Source organism: Manihot esculenta, chromosome 9, assembly GCF_001659605.2.
Source record: "Manihot esculenta cultivar AM560-2 chromosome 9, M.esculenta_v8, whole genome shotgun sequence".
In the NCBI taxonomy this organism is placed as follows: Eukaryota; Viridiplantae; Streptophyta; class Magnoliopsida; order Malpighiales; family Euphorbiaceae; genus Manihot; species Manihot esculenta.
Window position 1 is genome coordinate 33657438 of NC_035169.2, and position 27642 is coordinate 33685079.

General features: G+C 29.5%; 2 protein-coding genes across 2 annotated transcripts; one reads left to right on the forward strand and one right to left on the reverse strand.

The window, feature by feature from the left end:
- Positions 1–211: 211 nt before the first annotated feature.
- Positions 212–4839, reverse strand: LOC110623694 (cyclic dof factor 1). Its single transcript, XM_021768710.2, has 2 exons — positions 4446–4839; positions 212–3349 (listed from the first exon to the last, which is right to left on the reverse strand). The coding sequence occupies exons 1-2, from the start codon at positions 4548–4550 to the stop codon at positions 1952–1954; spliced, it is 1503 nt and encodes a 500-aa protein (XP_021624402.1). The 5' UTR covers positions 4551–4839; the 3' UTR covers positions 212–1951.
- Positions 4840–14643: 9804 nt separating this feature from the next.
- Positions 14644–16773, forward strand: LOC110623761 (protein PNS1). The gene is made up of 3 exons (XM_021768782.2): positions 14644–14961; positions 15213–16355; positions 16443–16773. Exons 1-3 carry the CDS (start codon positions 14860–14862, stop codon positions 16575–16577), a joined length of 1380 nt encoding a protein of 459 aa, XP_021624474.1. The 5' UTR covers positions 14644–14859; the 3' UTR covers positions 16578–16773.
- The last annotated feature ends 10869 nt before the right edge of the window (positions 16774–27642 follow it).

Consider the following 27642-nt stretch of genomic DNA (forward strand, 5'->3'; position numbering starts at 1 on the left):
TTGTTATTACATTTTTTGGGTCTACTCTCTGTAAGGAAATTATTGCAACCCCTAAACCTATTTTTGAGCAACCAACTGTTGTATTTAACAGACAACTGTATTAGAGGAGGAAAATAATAAGATGGGTTGGCTAATTGCGTAGAGTGTTCAATCACACTGAGGAGATACTGCAATAGAGGTAAAAGGCTAATTCCGCTCGTCGTTTGCTACGTTCCATTCCTCGTTTCAGTGTCGTGCATGTCTTCAGGGAGGCTAATTGTGCGGCTGATCGGCTTGCTGGCTTTGCCAAGGGGTTACAGCTAGACTATCGGTTTCTTTCAGATCCTCCGACAGATATCTTCTATTGTTTACTAAGTGATAGTGTACGAGCCGTTTTTCTTCGATAATTTTGTTATGAAATCTATGTAACCCATAAAAAAAAGAAAAAGAAAAAGAGCAAAGGCTTATCTGAACAGTTAAGGAAGAATACATAATACCTTTCAAGAGGACCCCTCTGCACACTGCTTATCTCCACAACTATTATATTCTGAAGAATATATTTGATGAGTTATTATGTAAAGGCCATAAAGTAACAAACTATATGTGCTTTACAATATTTTCTAAAGGCTCCAAAGAAAGAATTTGAGCCCTTGCTTTATCTTATCTCTTTAGTGATAATAAAAATGAATTCACTTTCTTGAACTTGGAGACAGATGAAGCCTTTCTTTTAAAGGAGATAAACACAAAGGAGACATATATTCCTTTTGCAGCTGTGGATCATTCCTGCAGAACATTTCCAGGGAAAAAGAAGAGCAGCATAAGCAAGGTTTCAAAGGTGGGCTTTGTTTGGTTGGACAAAGCTTTGTACTTGGCACTTGGATTAGCTTAAAAAGAAAATAGAAAAAAAGATGATAAAAGAAGCAGCAAAAAGTTTACATACCACGTCTTAAAGGGTTTCCCTGTTGGAAATTCTGACATCCCCAGCCACAAGAAACAGAACTTTCATGAACCTAAAAATGTGCCATTACTGAAAAAATCCAATTCTACTACCAGGTGGCAGAATATGATTGGCAACGTATGTAACATGGCTTGACTGAAACTGCAAATGCCAATTTTGCTTCCTGATTCTATCCGACATGTGGCATCTCCAGGACAGAAACCTTAAGCACAAAGATATCTCTACAGGTGAGGTCTGAAACTGCCACCTGGGAATATGCTTCTTGTAGGAACTCATAAGCAAAGCCAAAATACTGTAAAAGGGACGATCAACATGATGTAAAAGGCTGTGAACTTCGGCATGGAGAGCTACAAGTTCTAAGGATTGGACAACTTCTGGTGTCCGTTCTCCAAATTGAATCAAGAACGACCAAAGAATGCACTTCTTGCTTGTGAAAGTGATACTTAACATCCCATCAGATGCGTTAAATCATTTATTCATGATAAATTACATAACAAATAATTGAAGAAACAAATATGAAAGGCAACAACTTTTGAAGAAAGCAAAAAAACTTGCAGACGTTTTCTTTTGAAGTCTAGGAGACAAGTACTGAAAACTTGTAAGGATTGCAAAACACGGGTTAGCCTTGTAATTGTACCTGGTTTGAAATTACACAGACAACATTTAGCAGAACTTTCTCTTACTTTTCTGCCAACTCAAAGCTGATGGTGTGCATGAATATGAACTGAAACCTACAACAGGCCGCAGACCACAAAACACTCACTAAAGATATTCAAATATTTACATTGTGAACTCTTGAATAGAAACGTTGACAAAGCTGTTGATTATAAGCAACTTTTGATTTCCCAGTAATTTGTTTTTTTCATACTCAAAGAATCATAATTTATCATAAAAGCATGATTTCTCAAAAGACAGCTGATGCTACATTTTCTTCACATGCAACAAATCCCTGCAATATCAATTGGAACAGATTGCACGGCAGAAGTTCATCAAACCCTCCCCCCCCCCTTCCCTCTAGCTGCTCTCCTGGAATGTATGAGAGCGAGAAAGAGCTGCTGGGTTGGCTTCTAGAATATGAGAGGAATCTGATACATTGCCCTCCTTTCCTTCTGCTTTGTTTTCAAAAGGTTTGAAGATGGTACCTTTGGGCACAGGACTCTTCTGGTCAAGTTTAAGACCTAATGTGGTCCATAAAGGACTCTTTGCAGCTTCATTTGGATCATCAATTCTCAGTGTCTTCGGAACCAATATACAATTCTCTGGTTTCTCTTCGTCCATAAGATTTGAATCTCTAGAATGCTTGCCTAGGTTTGGTGAACCATTTCCAGAGCAGCAACTAGTGGTAGTAGAGGACGATGGAGAAGAGCAACCATTAGATTCACCGAGGGATGTGTTTCTTGTTCCAGCATCCCACACGGGCATGCAACCCCAATATGAAGCTGGTACAAATTGTAAAGGAACATTTGGTGGACAAAAGCCTGGAATTGCCAATACTGGTGTAGGGCACCATTGAACCTGACTGGAACTAATGCTATTTGGCATGGAAGGATGCCCGACAGAATGATGAGCTGCTGCCATGGAAGTTGCATTATTCCAACCCGGGTTCCAGGGGCATACCCATGGAGGAACAGGGTAACATTGCAGAGGCTGTGGCACGGTGAGCTCATTAGGAGATCCCGGCAAGCCAACTAGCTCTTTTTGTGCGACGGTTTCCGGTAATTCATTTATCCGGCAACTGGATGCTGTCATAGAGGATCCACAAGAGGATGGCTCCTCTATGTTATCTCGACTATTGACTGAACTCATCTCAGCATATTTCTTTTGATCTTCAAGATTGAGCACCGTCTCCATGGACTCACAAAGCGGTGCTTCAGAGCCAAATTTTAGAACCATTCCATTTCCTGTCGTTGAAGGCCTCAAAGTGGTTGCAGATTCAACAGATGAAACGAGTTGGTGATTGGCCGAGTCTGAGTTGTCCACTCTGGTAATAGGCACCCCTTCAGAAGATACCAATAATTGACGGTACTGAGAAGCTAAGTGCTTATTTTTCCGCCGGCCAGCACCAATTGGGACATTTCTCATTGTTCCACCAGCTGTCCAATATCTTTGGCAATTCTTGCAAAAATGTCTCGGTTGGTTGACATTATAGTTGTTGAAGTAACAAAATTTTGTATCTAAACTGTTACATCTTGGACATGGTATGATCTTATCTGGCTTCTTGAAAACTTTCTCTTGGTCTACACTATTAGTCTCTACCTGGTCTTCCTCTGGTTTAGAAGTTCCTTGTGTTTCATGCACAGGTGTTTGGTTTTCTTCTTTACCTTGTCCTGACACTGCAGACTTATCTGGCTCCCCAGAATTGTCTTCATTGAGACGATCAGTTTCTCCTTTTGTAATTTCACTACAGCTGTTCTGAAATTCAAAACAAGTGGTCACAGTCCACTTAGAATTTGAAACTTAGGATATATGAAATGGCAGGACCACATATCCGCAAAATATTATGAATTAAACAGGCTTTATTTAGAAGAATTTCATAAGAAATTACTTCCAAAATATTTGCATCATAACTACAAGGTGATCATGTTCATGATTCACACCTCAAAAACATAGTTTAAATATGAACAGCAACTTTTTGATAAGGTGAAGTTTGACCAGCTTTTAACTTGGCAAGAAATAAGAAATACTAAGCACTTGGGATTATGATCACCATGATAAAACTACTATAAGTTGCTGAGAATTAAATAATGAGATTTCATGTTTGCCCTGAAACCCCAAAAGAAAATTAAAAAACAAAAAAATAAAAGAGAGAGAGAGAGAAAATTACATGGTACAATCTGGTTCACAAAAACATGTGCTTGATTATCTGAATTTAAGATTCTAAAATTTCCAATGAAATTAGCAACAAAAAGATCATTAGAAAAATGAAAGACATAACCCATTTTGCAAAGACTTCTTTCGTTTAAAAGAAAAGCTTTTTTCTTAAAAAAATTGGCTTTTTTTTAAAAAAAAAATATTTGAGACCAGGAAAAAAATATCCAAAGTAAACACATGTCTGCTGCAAAAGATACAGAATGGAGAGCCTTTAGAAAATCAAAGTAAGCACTCTCTCTCTCTTTCTGTCTCTATTTTTAACCCAGATTTTCACGTTTCAGGTCCATTTATCAAATCAAAATAAACCAGGAAACGAGAAACAGCATATTCCCAGTACATTAGTTTTTCAAGCTTAAGTTAAGCTGAATGAACACTTACAGTTATTCATTATAAACAAAGCAAAAAAGAATTGCATAATCAAATAAGCAACCTAAAACCCAGAAATCCCAAGGTCGACAATCTTCAAGATTCAGCCAAAACAGCTTTAAAACATAACACTTTCCTGCTTAAGACGACGCAGAGAAATTTAAACAACCCCATGAAACTTGATACTTGAAATATGGCTATTTCATTTAGAAAAACGAGATAAAATTGCAACAAAGCTTTTACACATAATATACAATATAGAGATAACTACCTGGGAAGGTGGTTTGGCCGGAATCTGGGTATCGGGAACCGGAATCTTTCGACCAAAGAGCTTGAAAGCTGGATCTTTGGACAGAGGCATATCTGAACCGTTCATTTTGCATCAAAACAAATGCAGCAAAGTGTGAAGAATAAGAGGTATGGGAAGAGCCATAGAAATAGCAAAAAGAACGTCAAAAGATTAAACGAAAAAGAGCGAGAGATAGAGAAGAAAGATTAAAGAGAGACCTTTAGAGAAGCTTTATAGAGCCACCCTTTCTCTCTCTCTTTCTCTCTCTCTTTCTCTCTCTCTTCTCTTCTCTTCTTCTTCACTAAAAACCCATAAAACCCTCTTCAAGTAAAGTCTCCCAGAAAAAAAAAGTCCCGGGTGATGAAGTCTAAAGAACGTGAAGGATCAGAGTCTTTTTGTCTTTTTATTTTTTTTAATTACTTTACAACTCTTGAATTTTGAGCATAATTATTAATTATTTATATAATTAAATACTTTATAGTCTTTCTGTTGGGATCTAAAGTACTATTAATTTTATTAAAAATTCAAAAAAAAAAAAACTTTTATCCTTTTTTTAATTAAGTTTTCTTTTATTTTTTGAATTGAAAGTTTTTTAATTTGGTTTTTAAGTTATGAGCTTAATTTTTTCTTCTGATATTTATCAATAATTTTTAATTAAAATTTCTTACAGAATAAAAGATGTTTTTATTTTAAAAAAATTATATTAATTTTAAAAATAATAATAAAATTAATTATTAATCAGAAAGCTATCATAATGTGGATATGCACTCCTTAATTTCATCATATGTCAGTCTTTTTTATTGTTTAATTAAATTTCTCGGTTAAAAAAATTTAGCTACTAACTTTAAAATTTTTATGATATCCAGGTATTTTTTTAATTTGTTTTTTATATTTAAATGGTGATGTCACTCTTATATTTTCAGGAATTTAATTAAATATTCTTAATTAAAAATATAATGTAAAATTGTTATTATTTTTTAAATTTCTTCATAAATTGTTTATTGTAAGAATTGATTTTTAAAAAAGTGAATATTATTAATTATTTTATAAAATGAAAAAATGTGTGAAAAAGAGTAAATATATATATATATATATACATGTGGTGGTAGAAAGAAAGATCCAAGTCAGCAGAAGATGTAAAGCGAAGAACAGAGATCAAGGAATAGAGATTGTAGTGGCTAAGGATGCAGGTGACGTAAAAAAGAGAAAATAAAAAGAAAAAGTAAAAGCAAAAAGCAAAGTGAAAACGCAAAAAGGGCGCTTGCCTAAAGTGGGGTCCGTGTCCATATCTGAAAAGAATTAATAAATAAACCCTAGGGAAATTTTTGGAGAAATCCGATGCACCGTAAATCTAAATAAATTTTCAAATTTTTTTTAAATTTGTAAATAAAATTCTCAATGCATTTATTAACAATATAATATCTTTAATTTTATTAAATTACACTTTATTTTATCTATTTAGACTAATTTTAATAATTATTTCTTCATTAATATGTTAGTAAAAAAAGTAAAAATGATTTTAAAATTAAATGATAAGATAAAATTAAAAAATTATAAAAAAATATTCTTAATAAAAATAAAGATAAAATATTCCTTAATTTTATAAAATAATATATAATTTTAGACAAAATAAATTTTAAAAATCGACTAATAAAAAGTGAATGAAAATAACATTATGATTTATTCAATTTGAAAATTAAATATGAGATGCTCATGAAAAGGCAAAATTTTTGGATAAACATCAAAACTATTTGAAACTCTACATGGGAATATTGTCTGATGTCAAATCTCAATAAATGTTTTCCTCAAGAGAAATGCATTGAGACTAAGGTTGGAATCTTTATTAATATATCCCAATTATTATTATTATTTTTTATTTTAATTATAAGTATTATCACTTCCCATTTCAAAAAAATATTATCACTTTATTATATTAAATATTAAATTTTATTTATAAAAATAAAATATTATAATTTTGGCTATTTAAGGAAAAATTATACTGTATAATAATTTTATTATAATATTAATGATAATGGGTTCTATATTTTTTTATTATAATTAATAATCAATATCTAATCGTTTTTTTTTTTTCTGTTTAAGATCCAAACTATCACAAAAAGAAATAGAGAGCCTTAGCCTAGCAAGTGCAAGCAAACCCATTACATAAATTAGACCCAGCTAGCCCAAGAAACATGAACCCAAAAATAAGCAGCTAGCAACCAAGTCTACATGAAATCCAAGAAACCCTAGTGATAATGAATCCAAATAAGAATCCAAAGCAACCTAAACATTGCATCTAATGTGCCACCACAATCAGAACTCTGCGAAGAGGAAAAATATCTATGAAGATCTAGAGAATTTCACCACCAACCAATGAAAACAGCTAAACAATTCTCCTTCAAGAAATAAGTTAACCAGAAAAGGCAAGGAAAGGCTACTGGGAGAGATAAAGAAAATACAAGTATTCGAAAAGGAAGAATTTAAACCACTAGAATCTAAGGACGAAAAATAAAGTTTCTTGATTTCTCTAATCCCTAAAAGATTAGATGGCTAACAAGAGTATCAATAGCTCTAAAAAATGCTCATCATATATAATGTAAATCATCAAACGTATATATGATTGTGCTCGATAAAAAAAACTAATTGAGTGTCAAAAAATTCACATTTAAGAATCACAATATCAAAACACAATATAAATAATTAAATAAAAATAAAAAAAATAAATTCTTTGAAATTCTTCCAATAAAACTCTGATATGCAAATTAAATATAGGGGAAATATTTATACCCGTGGGAAAGGAAAATTCACATCTTTAGATGAAAGGAATAGTCGTTTTCCACCCGAAAAAGGTAGAAAACAACCAATAATGATCACAAAAGAAGGAGATGAAATCTCAATAAAAAAAAATTTGCGAGAAATTTCTGGTTCTAATGTGATTGAATTCTAATTGACAAGTTGAGTGAACAGATCTTGAAGTTGATTCTACCTGCCTCTTTCACAATAGACACCAATTCATCTTATTTCCCAACATTCATTGCTGCTTTTGTTGCTACTTTTATTCGTGATATTGGTATACTTGATTGTTTTTTGTTTAAATAAGTATTACTTCAAATATATTAATTTAAATATTATTAAAATTTTATTATTAATGAAATTTTTATTATAAAATTCTAAGTTAGTTTAATAATTTTTAAATTACTTTTGAATAGCATTTACAATATAATAATAATAATAATTTGAAATCATAATTATAGTCCTTCAATTGAGGGATAGGACACCAATAGTAATTAGCTTTTGTATTTAACCATTTTTCCTTTTCAGAAGTTTGATATCCTTATAGAATATAATTAACGAATTATGCTCGCATGCAGGGGCGGAGGAAAGGTACAGCAAGGGCACGTGCCGTATTGGCGACCGGAAAATGCTTTGAAGGGATGAAGGTGCCGCAGCGGCACAGCCGGTGCCCTACCACAAGAGAAACTCCTGGCTCCGTCACTGGCCGCATGAAAATAAATTAATAAGATTTTAAATTTAAAAGCGAGAAGAAAATACTGAGGAGGCCACAGGCCTTGTATCCGATGCTAGCAATTTCAACCTAAGACCATTTGGGCCAAAGTCTATGTCTCATCATGGGCTTTATGAATTAGTAATTAAACTTTACAATTAATTATAAAAGTAAAAAATAAAATGGAATAAATAATGCTATCTTCATCCTATAAAAATAAATTTATGCTTTTTATATATTCTAAATTATATACAACTTTCCTTTTCAAGATAATAATAGTTTATTTATTAATTTTCTAATTTTACTATATATTGAAAAAATAAAATTTATTATTCTAAGATAATAATATTAATTCGAGTAATATAAGTAAAGTATATATTAAAATACTAAAAATAAAATATATTACTTAAGCTCTCCTCTAATCTCAATTAAAATTATAATATTATATATTAATTGATTCATTAATTAATTATTACACTCCGAACAGAGAGATGAACAAATTACAGCATATTAAAAGCAAATATCCTTCACAAAAGCAAACCCACATCTTTCTCTTCTTCCTCCTCCTTCCCCCCCACCCCTTTTTTTTTTTCTGGAATTCACTGTAGCATAGATAAATTATTTGGAACCTAATTTTCTTCTTTGAATTTAAGCTCTTCCCGGGGGTTTAGGATCATGGTGATTGTTTGCTCCAGTTCCTGGATAGTCTGTGCTTTCCAAATCCATCCTTCCATTACTATAACCTTCTTCTAAATCAACTACTTGTTCTTCTCCAAGATTCAACTCCATTGCATCCTGCAACAAACACTAAACACCTCAGGAAAATTGTGTTTGGAGAAAAAGAAAATGTCTGAAGTTATGTTCACATGAATTTGAATAGAAAATATCAAGAAGAAAGAAACATAACATTACAGGGTCAGCCTGAGGCATGCATGCTATATATATATATATATATATATGATAGAGAGAGAGAGAGAGAGATGACCTGAGGCAGAAAAGCTTGAATAACTGCTGGTGGGTTTTGTTCAGTTGACTCGAGGCTTCCTGTAAATAAAAAATATAACAAAAATCATTATTTTAACGAAGGGAAGGTTGATATATTGAAAACCATAATTTGAGACTGACTTGTTGAAGGAACTGCAAAAGAAATCATCACAAAAGAGAAACTCATAAAAAAGATGAGCAGGAATGTGACAGAAAGAAAACCCTTGTGCCCCATGTTTGAATTGATCAAAGAAGACAAGAGATCAGCAAGGTGTAAAATCTGTGATTGCTAGAGAAAGCTTGTAGCTATGGTGGTTTATATAGACCTCACACATTTTCACTTACACTTTGATTGAATATGCAAAATAATGAAAGCTATTACTCTAAATAAAGTCAACTTACCACCTTTTTTTTTTTTTTTCTTTTTAACTTTAAAAAAATTGGGTTGGTGCATTCCCACTTGCTTTTCTTGTCATTTTCATGTTTATGCCGAAAAAAATAAATCTAAAATATATTTTTTTATGTATATATTATTTCAAAGGAAAGGAAAAACAAGTAATATATCATCATTATTGTTGGGTGGAAATGGAATTGACTATTCGATCGGAAGTCATTATATTGGTAATCTATTCTTTATTTTGGTTCAATAAGTGCTTTGAGTTTATGATTGATCACTATTTATCTTTCTAATTATCAATATAATATTTTTTTTATATAATTTAAATATACACACACGCAAATTAATGATAAAAATATTATTTAATTATTAATATAATGTATGTACTTATTATGTCTTTTAAAAATATTTGATTTATTCATGAATAATGTGGATATGATCTAAGTTGGATTAGATGGAATTTTACTTACAGAAATTATGGATGTAGATGGATTTGTTCTCCACTGATCCATCAAATCAGTTGAGCTAGATATCTTTTTATTGAAATCAAACCCTCGTCTATCCGACTGAAATTAGATTCTCACCTGTTCGACCTGCTTGAATATAGTATGGACTATGTGTTAGTGAATAAGCTTACGTAGTGGGTTTCGGTGGATTTTGGCTTGACTCTCCTACGAGGATTCCAGTGACAGAGGTCCAGCGGTGACAGAGGTTCAGCGGTCATCACACCTAAATTCTTAAGACCTATGTCATTTTTTAATATTGATATTAACGCCGACTAAAATAATAAGATCCACTTAATACCATTTCGAAGAAGTTGAGTTGTCTAATAGAATGTTTGAAGAGTTTAGAGTGTATATAAATTTTTTTATAAAATTTAGGTGTTTAAATATGTATTAAGTATATTTAACACATGCATAAATATTAATTAATCCTCCAAAATGGAGTAAGAAAATTTTAAAGCATACTATATTATAATATAAAAATGATTTTAGCATGTTAAAGGCTCTATAATTTATTGAATAATTGAATGATAAATAAATTATTTTAATATTTCACATTATAAATTATTTCTAAGAGTCTATTACTAAACTATTTTTTTTTCTCTATACATAAAAAAGTCTTAGAAAGATTGAGGGGGGAAATTCTCCTTATTGGATTGTATAAATGAGGACAAAAAAAAAAGAAAGAAAAAGGGAAAATAATTAAGAAGGAAAATCTAGAGAAGCTATAATTGAAGGGGAAGACCTTCCAAAGATGGTGGCACACGATAGAGCTTGGGCGGTGGATAGACAAATGACATTCTAATTTGTCATTAATGTATTTGGATGATTTGATGTTTTTGTCACATTTTGTTACTTCCTGCTCTTGGGGTGGCTAATGGCTTATGCCCTATTGGATGTGAATAGGTAGGCTACCTTAAGTTAAGATGATAGGTACAATCCCAATCAGAAGATAACTTCAATTTTACAAAATATTTTTAGATTAATTTAAATTAAAAAAAATTATCATAAAAACTATAGAGTAAATTACAATTTTAAACTTGTAGATTATTGATTATTAATGGTAACTTCAGCAATTGGAAGCTTGTTAACACATGTGAGTATATTTATAGTTTATGTTATTTTCTATTAAAATTTGAAATCATTTTAATTTCATTTTTAAATAATTTAAATATATTACAAAATATTTTTAAATTGCTAAAATTAAATAATATAAATGTTTATTTAACTAATTAATTTTAGTTAAGTTAACCCTTCAAAAAATAAAAGAAGAAACATGCAAACTTTGTACTATTTATCTTTATTATATAATCTTATCCATATCATCCCTATTTCTGAACTCACACATCTCACTCATACAGTTTCAATCTTAATTATTATATGACACATCAAATTTGTTAAATGAGATTTATGTATTAATCCCTATTATTATCATTCAATTATTTCCTTAAATTATGCATAATTTGCATGATTGAAGTTTAATTTAATTTAGTGATATTGAATTTCTATTACCACGACTTTATGAGTGTTTAATCTGAATTGAATTATAAAAGAAATACAAGTAAATTTTAATATTTGAATATAATATCCTTACCTTATTATATTAATTAAATTAAATTAAAATGAAACTAATATCAATAAGTAAGACTTAGAAGTAGGGTTGTGCAATCGGTTAGTTCGGTTTCGAATCGAACTGAATCGAAAAAATCAAAAACAGAAGTATAAAAATATTAAAAACCGAAAAAATCGATTATAAAAATATAATAGAACTGAATCGAACTGATAAAAATCGATTCGATTCGATTCAGTTCGATTCAAATCGAAATCTGTAATTTTTTTTAATTTTTTAATTTTAATTTCAGTAGAATAATTTAATAAATATTTCACATAAATTTATCAATAAATACTGTTTGAATACATAATAATAATACTTAAAAAATCCATAAAAATCTATATAAAATTTAAAAATATATATAAAATCCGTATTTTTATGTATAAAATCGATTTTTTAATTTTTCTGTTATTTAGCACGTTTAAATCGAATCAAACCGAAAATCGAATAAATTAAAAAATACTAACCGAACCGAATCGAACTTTCCAATTAACCGAACCATTAAACTGAAATTGATTGATTCGATTCGATTTTTCAATTCAGACCGATTTATGCTCTCCCCCTACTTAGGAGAAATATCACGCCATATGATGGGTAGATTAAGTCAATAACGCTGCATTTTATTAATATATAATTTTATTTGACTTTATAATTTTTTGACTTGTATACGTGTATATAATTATTTCCATTATCAACTTTGTTCTACCAAACTAACTCCACTATGTCTAAATTTCCTTAGAAAGAAACTACTCGTCATCATTACATTATGGAAAATTTTCTATAGCATAGCTTTATTAATTTATATCTAATTTAATAATTAACCTAACAAAAATATTTATGTGCCAACAAACTGAGCAAATTAATTATTATGTATATTTTTATAAAAGTTTATTTAATTTTTATGAAGGTGATTTTTTTCAGAGGTAATTGAGAATTAATTTCCCTAAAAGTAAAAAAGGATTAATTAAAAATAAGTGTAATATAGTACTTGGTTAAACTAAATTATATTTAATGCTTTAGAAAATTAATAGCACTAAAACGACGTCGATTGATTCAATTCCTTAAAAGCAAAGCAAAGAGAGGTAACGCAGCTTATTGAATTATAAAATGCATGGACTGTACCTGATAATAATGTTGGCCAAACATCTCCTTAAGTTGGGATTCTTGTTTATGTAAAATTGCACTTAGCTAGCTAGGATTGAGAAGCTGAAACAAGGAAACTCTTTTTGTTGCCAAAATTTTCTTTTTCTACTGTACATATATTTTTATATATCTTAATTAACGCTATTCCTTTTTTTTTTTTTTTTAAATTCATCAAGGTTTCATGCACTTGTTAAAGCATATGGAATGATAAATGCTGGAATCTGATGAAAAAATATTATTGTATTAACTCGTGGTGGGAATGGTGTTTTGGTTGAGTGGGTGCTGATTTTTGTAAATCAAAGGCAGAGAGCTGTCAGTTGTACAACATAGCCCACTATGGCATTGACACAGACACTATTCTCATTGTGGCATAGATAATTTGAAGACCTTCTCTTCCAAGTTGATATATACAAACTAATTAAAGAACAATCCTGCAGGTTGTGGCTGCTGCTATCACATTTCATATGCTTCTTTTTCTGTTCTTATCATTCTGTCTTATACAGTGAAGTTTCTGAAACAGTGAATTGAGACACTAGATTCATATATTTTTATTTATTTTGGGCTTTTTATTATGATAGAAAGGCCCAAAAGCCTCCAAGTTCTTAGTTGAACGTTAGGAGGCTGGGCCAATTTTGTAGCCTGTTGTGTTGTTGACTCACGGCACTTCCACTTTTAAAATGCTACCCTTTTCTTTTTGTCACCATCATCATGAGATGAGATGCTCGTTTAGAATCACTTTTGTTTCTTTCTTTAATTGAATTTGTAATATTATTTTATCTTATTCATATTTAAATATAGGAATTAAATTATACATGTATGGTTAAACTTATATAAACTAAATAATATAGTTATTTAAAGTTAAAATTAATTAATTAATTTTATAAATATAAAAATATTTTAATTGAATAATTTTATCTTTTTATTTTTTTTTAAATGGATAAATAATGAACGAAGTCATCTCAGTTTTACCACCGATGATTCCTTATCATTCAAAGGCTTCTGAATCTAAGTAATGGATCAAAATTTTGACTAAAAATTGGACCACCATAAAATAATGCCAAAATAAAAATGACAGCTTCCTACTCCTTCCAATGAAATTTCTCTACTGATTATAAAGACAACAAAAAGAATACAAAAAAAAAAGAAGTAGCAGATTCCATGATTTTGAAGAGATAACCATGAGGTTTCTTAGCCCCCCGGCATTGAGGTTCATGGATGAAAAATAATTTTAAAAAATGATAAGAGAAATCAAAATTTAACTTTCTTTATTTGGTTCTAAGGTAGAATAACAAGTGGAAAAAAAACTTCCTTGTAAAGACTTAAGTTCTGTTGGTACCCTAACCCACAACTATCCTACCTAAAACTACTCAATGTGGCATATATAACTCAATTATAATTTATTATGATTGATTAGGTAATTTATATATAGTGAACCACTAAACTACCCCTCATAAATGAATATCATTAAATTAATTTGTATTCTCATTTTAACTAAAAATTAAATTCGCATAAATAATATCTCAAAGGTGAAATAAAATAATATAAATTTATTTTAAAAAAATTTTCAAATTGGTGTATTGAATATGTGATATATTCAGTTACGAATCTAAATTACTCAAGACAATAAAATTCATATGTCACATATATATATAAATGGTGAATTTTCCTGAATTGACTCGGGAGTAAAAACATGAACAAGAAAACAAAAATTAGTTATTCGTTGAATTTTGAAAAAAAAAAAATTGCAACTTTGATTTAAAGAAAGGAAGGATACACTTTTCCTTTTTCACTCTTTAATTCAATAAGGTGAGTAAAGAACGTTAAAGCTCAACCAATTCACGAGGACTACGGCAGGGAAGAGAAGTTAGAGAAGAGAAAAGACCCCCTCAACAAGTCACCATTGCTTACCTGTCCCTACCTCCACCTCATCACCCCACATCACCTAACCAAAACCCACACTCAAATCAATACGTGATCAACTAGGACATTTTTTGAAACTTGAAAGTCATGTGAAACAGTAGGACTGCGAGTTTCATGCAGTATAAAACGATTTCCTTGCTGGACTTTTTCAAGCAGATTCAGCAATGCAATAATAATAACAATAATAATATGAGTTTCCTGAAGATTGCGATGCAAGGAAGATTGGACCATCGTGGGTACCAAGAAAGTGAAAGAAAAACCAAGAAATGTTTTAAACAAAGACAGAGTTATTGACTTGGACAAGTGTATTGACTTGGACAAGTGTAGCATCAATGGAAAGAAATAAAGACTCCAGATTTGTTGCAGCCATTAATATGCGGAACTTCCTTATTCAAGTTCAAGAAGATAGACTTCCAGCCACAAATCCTATCCAGGTTCTCTCTCACTCTTGCACCTATTTCTTGTTTTCTATTTTCTTTCTCCATCAAGATTCTCTGCAATTCAGTGAAATCGTTTCTTGTTTCTCTAACCTTCCAGCGTTCCCAGCCCATTTTCATTATTGCTTCTTCATTTCTTGTTCTTGATCTTCTCTCATCAAGTAATTAATTTCATGCATCTTGAATGCCTAGCATATGATATCCACTAGGAGTTTACTTGCCAATCAACCTTGTTTTGTTTCTTGCAGGTTCAAGAATCAAGCATTCAGATCAAGACTGCAACAGTGGCGGGCCAATTCGTCCAGAGGCTCTTCCGGGCCCTTTTTTTCTTACACATAATCCTAACGACCATCCTAGTAATCTTCCTCACCGTCCGTGGGCTCCTCAGTGTACACAGCCACCACTTCTACCCCAAGAAGTGGTATCCCCCACTCCTGACTGCAATAGCATGCGCCGGAATTGTGGCTTTCACTTGGCAATGGATCACCTTCTGCTACCCTTCAAGAGCAATAAGAGCAGCATTTTGGCTTAGCCCCTTGCTAACATGTGCAGTTGGGATACTTCTGGTGCTAATTGGCTCTGCTGCAAGTCTAGCAATAGGCACAATTGCAGTTGTTTTTGCCCTCATTCAATCCCTTTATGCTTGTTGGGTGAATTCCAGATTCAATTATGCCATCAAGGTTCTATCAGTTTCCACAGCTTTCCGGCCTGCCAAAACTACTGCACTGGTCATCATCTCAATTGTCACAAGCATAACCTATTCCGGCTTCTTGGTGTCAGGGATAGGCGGTGCCACAGTTACTGGAACTGGGATAGACATCTCTTTCATATTGGTGATCCTGCTGAGCCTGATATGGACACTGCAAGTGATGAAAAACACGTTCCATGTTACAGTAGCACACGTTAAGTATTTGCACTTTGCATGTGGAGCAGATATGGACACAAGAGATGCTTTAAGAGACACGATTAAAAACCTGACGGGGAGCATATTCATAGGCTCCATACTTGTCCCAATTCTTACTGCAATCAGAGGCTCCGCACGTGCTGTTAAAGTGGTTGCAGGGGGTACAGATGAGTTCTTGTTCTCCTGTGCTAACTGCTATTCTGCTATAGGTTCAACATTAATGACCTATGGGAATAGGTGGGGTTTTGTGCAGGTAGGGGTTTACAATAAGGGAATTGTGCAGGCATCCATGGATACATGGGAGACGTTCAGGTCAGTAGGGCTGGAGCCACTAATTGATTCAGACCTTACAGGATCATTCTGTTTCTTATCTGGGATAGCAGGAGGTGCAGTATGCACCCTGGTGGGAGGAACATGGACACTTGCAATTCATAAAAGTTATGCAACTGAAGTGTCAATTTATGCCTTCTTGATAGGCTATCTAATGGTAAGAACTCAGCTAGCAGTTGAACCTTAAAATAAATAAATAAATAAATAACTGACCAGGTTTGATGTCAATGTTTGTGTTCCTCAGTGTCGGGTAGCGATGGCATGGCCACAAGCATGCATTTCAGCTTACTACGTTGCTTATGCAGAGAATCCACAGTGCCTACGGTTAGACCCAACCATTCCAGCTCGCATTCAAGAGCTTCAAAGATATGGAGCTTAACGATCCTGGAAGCCAACTTTCACATGATTTTTACTGATAGCAGAGTTACTGTTAAAACGAGTCTAAGAACTTGTACCAGACATACCATTAAATATGATCAATGATACCTCGAAAAATGTGAATTTCTCATAGATCCAATTTCTTTTTTTGGTTTAAGATTGACTTACAACTGATATTGTAAATCAGAGTTTCCTTATCTTCAATTTTTCCCTTTTCTGTACATCTTCAAAGTGCTAATGCATATAATCTTCAAAAAAAGAAAATAATAAGTTTCACCCAAAAAAATTTTAGACCAGAATCCCACCAGATATTAGGTCATAAAGGATGATATAACAATGATAGAAAGGTCAAAACTTTGCAATTAATTTTAGGTGAACCATGATTTCTGACTCCATTTTCACCTAAAAATGTTCATTGTTCAAAAGGTGAAATAGGAAAAGCAGATGTCTCCAATTTTCCTAAATGGACAAACAGAAGGAAATGAACCAATAGTATTCATAATATGTCCATAAAGTGAATGCAGATCAAAGCCTTTCAAAATAATTAATGAGGCATGACACGATTAAGAAATGAATCAAATCAAATCCATGAAAGTTTTGCATAAAATTTATAACAGATCATCAAAGATGCAACCATAGGAAAACCTAAAGACTAAATAACGTTAATAAATGTGACCTTTAATTAATGTTAAGAGCATACAAGGCTGCAACAAAATCCCAGGAATAAAAGCAAGCCATGCAGGTCACTTGGGTCCAAGACGACCATGCACAATGCACTGTGAGCACCTAAAGTTACCTATCCCTCCACACGCTACAAAGAAAAATATATCACATTAGAACAATTTTCTCTTTCCAAATATAAGACCGTAAACAAAGATAACCACTTATCAGGAAACCACACTATTTTTCTTCATAAACAACAATCATGACTGAAGTTTGGTTCCGCACACGATTGAAAAGAAAACCATGATCCAGAACTTGCCACGTACACTGGGATATTCTCCAATATCCAACAAATAAAAATCTCCCTTTAGACTGAACTCCAACCTTCCCTGCTTTTGAACATAGTGCTTCAATAATTCAATGCAACCACCATGATTTTCAGTTTCAGATTTTTAATGCAGTTTCTGCCATTTGAGGTTTTATCTCATGACAGAATCATTACTTATTTCTAAAACCATAAGAACATTCCCAAAATAAAGATATAAGAAAATTAGATTCCCCAGGAAACAGATAAAATCACGACCTGGATTCCCAATTAAATCTAAGAAGCCAAGTTATCCAGTTGTAATTCCAGGATTTCAACAATTCTCAAGAAATTGTGAACTTGCCAGAGCCCTGGATTTGCTTTCAATAGAACTAGTCCAAGGAAGTACATAAGAATCTAGTTATACAAAGAAAAGTGAGCACTGCAATGCATATAAGGCCCTCAATGGCTCATTCACAAGAAGGTGAAAATTGAAAAGGATGGAAATGAATACAACAAGGTCTATTTTAATCAACCATGAGGAAGAAATAACACTGCCTATCCTAATATTGATGAGTAGCTTAATCAAAGAATTGCTTCTGGACTTTTTTATTAGTGCAGCAGAATATGAAAATGATAATCAGAAGATACAAGGAGGCCCAAGCCCTAAGCAAACTTGAGCTAGAACTGCTGTATTAAAAGTGTGAGTCAAAACAAACTGGAAGGGATGGAAATTAGTGTATCACGAGACAATCCTGAGGAGTCTATAAACAACCTGACGCAGAAATCCTTTTTTCTTTTGAAAAGGAAGCCAAAAAAAATCTTATTTGAAAGTAAAACAGGGAAAACAGGAAAAAGAACCAGAAATTATTCTTTTTACTCAGTGCACCAAGAGAACAACCTAAATGGTTCCATAAAACTCCCACCAATAGAGAGAGAGGGAGTAAAAAAGGGGGGGGGGGGGATCAGGAAACGAACCAGATATGCACAAATTTGAGATTATCAATTTGATGGAGCAGGAGTGGGCGTTATTCCACTTTCAAAGGCAGTCTTTTGAAAGTAAAGTCAGCAATTTTGGAAAGATACAAGTCAAGATTGGCTCATAGTTGGAACTGTCAAGGTCAGTTCAGTTTGTCTGCAGCATCATAAGGTACATATTTTGATGCAAAACCTCAATAATAAGCCAAGCTTGGGATTTAGGAGTTCAGCAGAGCTGAAATAGTCTAATACATGAGTAAATTCATACTATATGCCATTTGAATATTAACGAGCAAGCAAATTACCTAGGGAATCAGGAAATGAACCAGATATGCACAAATTTGAGATTATCAATTTGATGGAGCAGGAGTGGGCGTTATTCCACTTTCAAAGGCATCATTTTGAAAGTAAAGTCAGCAATTTTGGAAAGATACAAGTCAAGATTGGCTCATAGTTGGAACTGTCAAGGTCATTTTGTCTGCAGCATCATAAGGTACATATTTTGATGCAAAACCTCAATAATAAGCCAAGCTTGGAATTTAGGAGTTCAGCAGAGCTGAAATAGTCTAATACACGAGTAAATTCATACTATATGCCATTTGAATATTAAGGAGCAAGCAAATTACCTAGGCAACATACTTTTACTATGATACCCTTGTCTCTCCAGTATGGAGTCCATATATAACCCTGAACCTGAGCAAAGGGTGCAAAGTACTCATCTTTGGCCTCACAATCAGTACATCAATGATTATCTCCTATTCTTTTTTGCAGCTAAAGCTATAGCAATTGTCTCCTCCAGTATGGGCTTATTATGCACAAGAAGAAAGATATTCATGGCTGCTCCTTGGACTAGGTACCTCTGTCTCTGCACTCAATTCTGACTTGAACATCGCAATAATAATTTATTAAAGAACTTCACTCAAGATAATAAGACTAGCACCATAGAGTTCATCCATTCAAAATAAAAAGAAAAGTACTTTCAATAGCCATTGTATGTATACACTTCAATTACTCCTTTAATTCCTATATGTACAAGCTAACAAACATTGATCATACTTTGCTTCAAGATAAAGGAATATGGATAATCAAGATAGCCTTTTCTTTTACAAGGCTTTTGCCCAAAAATACTTCCATTTTGATAATATGAAGCATGAATGAAGCAGCATGGTGTACTACCAAAATAAAAACAGTAATAAAATGTGAGGAACACTCAATCCAACTCAAATGCTTAAGCCAGTGAGGGGTACAAGGCCGAAACAGTATCTCACTTGTGTTGTGTTGTGTGTTCTTTTAGTATGGAATCTTCAACTCTTATGAATAAATATTTACAATCCTAAGTATTAAAAGCAAATGAATAACTAAATCAACGACCCTATGCAATGATCATTACCCAAATAACAGTAACAAATATTTAAAACATCAAATGCAATATGTAAAATTAAAAATAACCAGAATGATAACAATAATAAAACTTAAACGACAAAAACTAACAAAAAAGTGAAATGACGTGCCAATCAAAACCAGTAATTAAATGTCCAACCGATGATCACCCAGATGCAAATTCTCCTCAACTGAGCAAAACCTACAATGAAAGAAACTATAGAAACAAAGAGAAAAGGAGATGAGGAAAGCAAAGACTGTCGTCAAAAGAAGAAGAGAAGAATCAGGTGTTTCACTGAATCGAAACCCATAAACAAACTTATTTTGGTTGCCTTACATCAACTTTTACGTATGATGAAGAAGAATAAATGGGCAAAACAATCGACGTCCCAATTTTCAATGAAGAATCCGCTGGCGCAAAGAAATGCACAAACACAATACAGAAATAGTTCCTCTTCTTAAAAATCCGCGAAACCGAAACGAGATTTATGAAAAATGGGTATTCACGAGTACGGTGTCGTATTTCGCTTTTGGTATAATTGTAATTAAGAATGGAAATAAGCGATCGGTAATTTGATGTTTTGGAAGTATAGTCGAAATTAAATTTAGATCATTAGGGTTCTAAATAATTTTAGTATGTTTTTATTCAGTTTTATTTGAATTGTATTTTAACTTTAATTTTAGTTTTAATAGTAAATAATTTTTAAATTTTAATTTTAAAATAATAATATTAACATTTTTTTGAAATAATATTAATATTTATAATAATTTTAAATATATTATATATAATTTAAAAAATTCTTTCAATTGGCTAAAATTTCTTTTTTGAATGAAACTATGTTTTATAAAACTATATTGAATATTTGATGATGTATTTTCTACTTTATTAAAAAATTTAATTTAATTTAACTAAACATCGTCTAATTAAATCAAATTTTTAAAAATTTAATTGTACAAATTTCATAAAAATAGTATATATATTTTATATATAATTATTAATTAAAAATTATATTATATAATAAATATTTAAAATTATATTATATAATTAATATATAATCCACTCATATAATTAAAAATTATAGAGCAATTTAACATATTTATGGGTGAAATTATTTTATTTTTTTTTAAGATAAAGCGTTTGGACATTAGAGATATTGATTAATTTTTTTGAGTTAATAATAAAAAATTGTCTACTTTTGTTATAATTAATTACATCTGTATTTTTTTTAAATTAAAATTCAACCTTTTAATTATATTTTATTATTATTTATATAATTAAAAAATTAATAAAATCATGTCACGTCATTAAAATTTAAAAATTAATTATAAAAAAATTATGTGTTTTATTTTTATTGCAATTTCACTCTGTATTTTTATTTTTTATTAATTAAATTTTATTTTTTTAATATTTAACCAAAACCATTATACCGTTATTTATATACTATTAAATATATTTAAAAATTATTATTATTATTATTTAATTTTTTTAATTTTTATCAATAATTTTATAATAATAATAATAATTTATTTTTTAATTTTATTTTCATTAAAATCATTATCAATCGATTTATTTTAAATTTATTTAATATACTTAAATTTTTAGTATTAATTTTAAAACTATAGTTCGAAAAATAATTTTATTAAATACATTAATTATAAAGTATTAAAAAATAATTTAAAATAATAATTAACATGATTCAATTTAAAAATATTAAAAATAATAAAATATTTTTTAATTATTTTTTTAACTTTTAAGTATAATACTAATCTATCATTTTTTTCTAAATTATATTAATATTTAGAGTTAATTTTAAAAAATAAATAAAATAAATAATTTATTAAAAAAATTCTAAACTTTTAATTTTGTTGTAATTTTATTTTAAAATTTTAAATTATTATTAATTTTATATTAAAATTTATTTATGTAACGTGATAATTCTATTAATTTTTAATAATATAAATAATACAGTAAAATACAATTAAAATAATTTTAAAAAATAAAATTTAATTAATAAAAAATACACCATATAATTTCAACAAAATTAAAAATATAAATCTTTTTAGACATTAACTCTTAATTTGAGAATTTTGGGCTTCCTATTTACACCCTTTGTTGTTAAAGATGGGGGAGAGCTTAAACCTGTAACGGTTGGTCCTTCATCTACGTTTTGTCAAACATAGTCCAAATTTCAATCACAAAAGAAACTGAAGTCTAAATTTGGGCCCAATTTGCTTTGATACAGTTGTTCTTAAGCTATGGATATGGACCTAAGGACTCAATAAGGACTTACCCAAAATATATGCCTTGGGTCTCTTAATTATTAATATAAAAAATGATAGTTATAACATTTTTAAAACCCACATTCCATATAAGCTATCATATATAATACAAAATCTTTATGAATGAAATTAGAGCGGTTGTCCAAGAGTAATTTCTGAAAGAGAGAGGGAGAAAGCGAGAAGGAGTTTCCAAAGAAAGAGGCTGTTTGCTTCGACACTCACTTTCGGTTGAGGTAGTCGCTTTAGATATTCTTTTTATAAGTTTAATATTTTGATCAGTGAAATGACGCTTTTGGATCTATTTTTCTTTTTTACTTTTTATCTGTTTCGATTTTTTCAGTCATTAGTTTCCTTTACTTTTCCGATGTGACTATTTGTGATTTTTGTGTCTTATTTTAGTCTATTTTCTTATTTTTAATATAATTATGTCGATCCATAGATTTTAGTTGAATTTTCTTTATTTTTAATATAATTCTGCCAATCTATAAATTTTGATTGAAGGAATTTAAATTTTATCGATTCAGTTATTGCGTTTGTATATGTGAACAATCGTTTTCAAGAAATTTCTGTTGGTTCAAGGAATTTAGATTTGATCGATTCAGTTGCTGTGTTTGTACACGCGAAGAAATTAGTGATAAATCGTTTTTCAGAGATTCCTGTATGTTATTACGAATATATCTCAGAAGTAAATTCCCTGTATCTATAATTTATTTTTTTCCATGTGAACTCTCATAGTCTCCTTCAGATGGTGATGTAAGCTTTTTTAATATTGGATTTTACTTTTTATTGAGTTGAACTCGGTACTACTTCTCCGAATATTATTGACAATGGTCTGATTTTCATAACTATTATGACTAACAGTATTGCTGCTTTTAGAATTCAAACTTATAGTTTAATTCAATAATTATTTTTTAGATTTAATTTGATTAATTTAATTTATTTGGTTTGATTTCACTATTTTTCAGGACTTGAAATAGTTTAATTTCTCTATTTTATATTTTTATCTAGACGAATTTTAATAATACAATTTATATATTGAAAAATAAATTAAAATCATTATCTAGATGGATTAATTTAGTCCATCAATAAACATAATGTTTAATTCTGAATTTCAATTCAAGTTATATTCATTCTCCCTTTCAATTGTCCTATCAAGAGTTTTAAATGTTAATAAAAATATGGTTAAAAAAATTCGAGTGGTTGATAGACTTTTAATCGTGTTGATAATTTTAATACCATTAAATAAAATAATATCTGATTAATAATTATACATATACATCAAATCATACATCCACACGTATTCAAAAATCTTTTTATATGTTTTACACATAAATTAATTGCAACTAGTTTATTACCAAAAATAGTTTATGCACCTAGCATTGAAAATTTCACCATTTTCAACCCTGGAACGTCAACCATTCCTTTCCACAGAAAATGAAATCACTAGAAAATGAATGACTCCCTGCACAATTTGGTACATTTGATTTGACACCAGGATAAGGGAACCATATCTTTTAAAAATTTCAATTAAAATTGTGCAATCAGTACGTTTAATTTTAAATTAAATTAAATTTAAAAAATTATAAATTAAATTATAAAAATATTAAAAATTAAAAAATCGATTATGAAAATATAATCCAACTTATTATTTTAAATTGAAATCTATAATTTTTTTTAAATTTAATATCATAATTTAATAAATATTTCACATAAATTTATTTAAATACTTGATGATAATATTTAAAAAATCAGTATAAATTTATATAAAATTTAACAGAATAAATAAAATCAATATTGTACATAATAAAAATATTTATAAAATCGATAAATTAAATAATCGGTTATTTAACACATTTAAATTAAACTGAATTTAAAATTGAATAAATAAAAAAATACTAATGAAACTGAATTAAATATTTTAATTAATTAAATCATTAAATCAAAATTAATCAGTTTAATTTGATTTTTCAATTCAAATCGATATATGTACTCTCTTAATTTCAACTATAAATCTATTTAAATGGAGTTATCATGGGGACATAAAAATCAGATGGACTCGAGATAATTACTTTTTTATTTAATTTAATTTAATTTAATTAATTTATTCAATTTATGCCGTATAGGATTTGCTAATTTTTCTCAATTATTGTGGATTTTATCTAGATTTATAATTGTGTTTATATCTGAATTAAGCAATAATCCTTACTTATTGGCTAATTAAAGAAGGAAAAATTAACACTTAAGCTATGTGAATCCAAGACGTAAGAATAAACCATCTTATATTTGTAATTATCTCCATTTTATGCTTAGTTTTTAATTAAGTTTTTTTACTTTGAAAGATTATGTCTTATCAGAATTGATTATCAGAGATTACAATTTCAAATGGCGTCATTTTCTTTTGGGGCCGCTTCGTTACTTAAATATCTTAATCTTTGATAAAATTATATATATTTTTAAACAAACCAACGTACTAAGCTAAAAAAATATAAAACATTGTTCGATAGGGGAGTAGTGCACCGATTTGATTTAAAATTAAATTAAATTAAATAAATTAAAAGTTAAAATTTTAATATTTATATAAATTAAAATGAATCGATTTTGATTAGAAACTGAATCAAATTGAATTAATCTGATTCGATTTGATTTAATTCAATTTAGTTAGTTTAAATTTTTAATAATTTTTTAATTTTTTATCCTTTATTTCTAATACTTTAAAATTTAATTAGAATATTTTAACTTTAATATAATCTAATCTAATTGTATCATTGAAAATGATATATTATTATTACTAATTAGTTCAATTTGATTTTTTTAATTTTTTCTGATTAAAATCGAATCGAACTAATATAATAAAAAATTTTAAAATTAAAAATTAAATCGAATTAAAATATATATAAAATAAAAATAAAATTTTAAATTAATTCAATTCGAATAATTTTTTCCATTTGAATTAAATAATGCTCTCTCCTATTATTTTTCAACAAATTACTTTAATAACAATAAAAAACTTATATTTTCTCATCACACCAGATGAAAAAGTTTTATTTAAAAAAAGATATTATAATAATCTACTTTATAACATGGATTTTTTTTTTTTAATTTAGAATAGTGTTTTAAAAAAAAGAACTATATAAATATTTTCTATAAACTGTAGTGATAAGGTTTTAGATGATGACTAATCTACAAGAGTTCTAAATTTCTTAATTTAGATATAATAATTGATATTGCCTTCTAATTTTTAACTATATATTCCAAACAAAAATCAATATTTGTTAATTTCTTTAAATAGTATCTGTGTGTTAAATCAGGGTGAGTCTTATCGAAAATTACATTGCATAAGTGTATTTTGTAATTATATTCAAAAACAAAAAGAATTTAGTTTAAAAATAAAATTATAATAAAACAAAATTCTATATGTAATATTATTTTTGAAAACTAATTTTCAGGTGAAAGTGATTTGGGAAAAAATATTGAATTCATTAAAAAAAGTTGGAAATTTTTTTATGAAAAATTTGGTAATTCATTGATAAGTAGTTAAAATAATTACATAATTTTTTTTAATAGATAAATAATATAAATACAGATAATTGAAATTTTTTATTTAGAGCCAACATAAGCAAAGGACTATTTTTATTTTGAACAATTAAATAAGAAACAATTTTTTTTTTTCAAAAATTTGTTGGCTTTGTTACTGACAGAAGAGTTCATAACAGGTAGTTTTCGTTTGTTTGTAAAAGATAATTTTATTTAAAAAATATTTTATGTAAAAATATTTTTTAATAAAATTTATTTTTTGTTATTTAATTTTAATTTAAAAATTAAAATATATCAAAAATTTTATTTTAACATTTTAATATTTTTATTAAAAAATATTTTTTATTAATTAAAATTTATAAGTATTCTAAATATTAAAAATATAAAAAAAATTATAAAATAAACGGAAAAATTTATCATCTATGTTTGCATTTTTAAAGCCTAAAAAAAAAGTCAACAATTGACACTATATTTTGAATTAATAAAAAAGCATTTAATAAAATATGACAAAACCATGAGAAAATAAGAATACATAAAAAAAATATTAAATAAAAAATCTAAATATATATTAATAAAGTCAATCCTTTTATATTTATCTCAATTAAATAAAAAGTATACAATGTAGAATTATTTTTTTAAAAAAATTATTAAATAAAAAAATTTAAATTTTTACACTAATTTATATTTATATTTTAAATTTTAGATAATAAAATTAAATATTTTTAAATTTATTATGAATATAACTTAAAAACTAAATTAAATATAAAAAAGTTAATAATAAATTATAATATAGTTTTTAAAATTTTATATTAATAAATATATAATCTTTTTATTTAAAATTTATATTAAAAATATATTGTTTTTATGTTTATTATATGTAATATTAAATTGTAACAACCTGAAAATCGGACCGCTACCGGCGCTAGGATCCAGATCGGCTTAAGGCCGCTGGGACCCGTAGCAAGCCTGACTTATAACCTGTAAACCTGTTTAATCCCATACATGATCAACAATCATACATAAAAATTAAAACTTTCCTTTCCATCATACACCAAACTCAACCTGTGCATGCACTAAACATAGCATAACTTAAACATTAATCCCTCAGTGGGATCTCATCATTTGCCCTAATGGGCGATACATCAGAAGTTGAGTTGGTAAAACATAAACATCAAGATCATGTATATAACAAAAAGGGATTACAACAGACTATGGTCAAACACACTTTTAAACCTTAATATCATCATTACATAACATGGCTAAACATAACATTAAATCATTACATAATTTGTCATGTTCACTTTCTATCTATTACAAAATAAGGACTTCTTTACTCTTGCTGACCTCCTGGTCTACCTTGTACCTGCAAGCCTGGGGGTTAAGGGAGAGGGGTGAGCTACAAGAGCCCAGTGAGCAGAATAGTAAAACATTTAAAACATATGATAACATGAAATGCATCACATCACAGCTAATCACATCAAGGATGAATTTGTCACCAATAGTCCCCTACATGGACCAACTGTGCCAGGGGCGTAGAATGGGCCTCACTGGTCTTTCTCTTACATAGTGCTAGGGGCGTAGAATGGGCCTCACTGGTCTTCCGTACCGTATCATCATCATCATAGCATAGGGGGACTAATGGATCATTCAACATCCATCCACATCATCAAACATCATATGCAATGCAACATATTCGTGAGTCTAATGCAACACCCTATTATCTCATGGCATTCATGATGCGTGAATCATGCTAAAACTGATTTATTTATTTAAAAGCATAAGAGTTATTCCACTCACCTCTGGCTGAAGCTCTACTGACTCTGAAGTGACTGACTCACTGCTGGGGTCCTCGGTTCCTCGGGTCCGAACCTACACAGGTGGACTCAAATGAGGGACCAAACATACATGAACATAACTCTAAAAACAT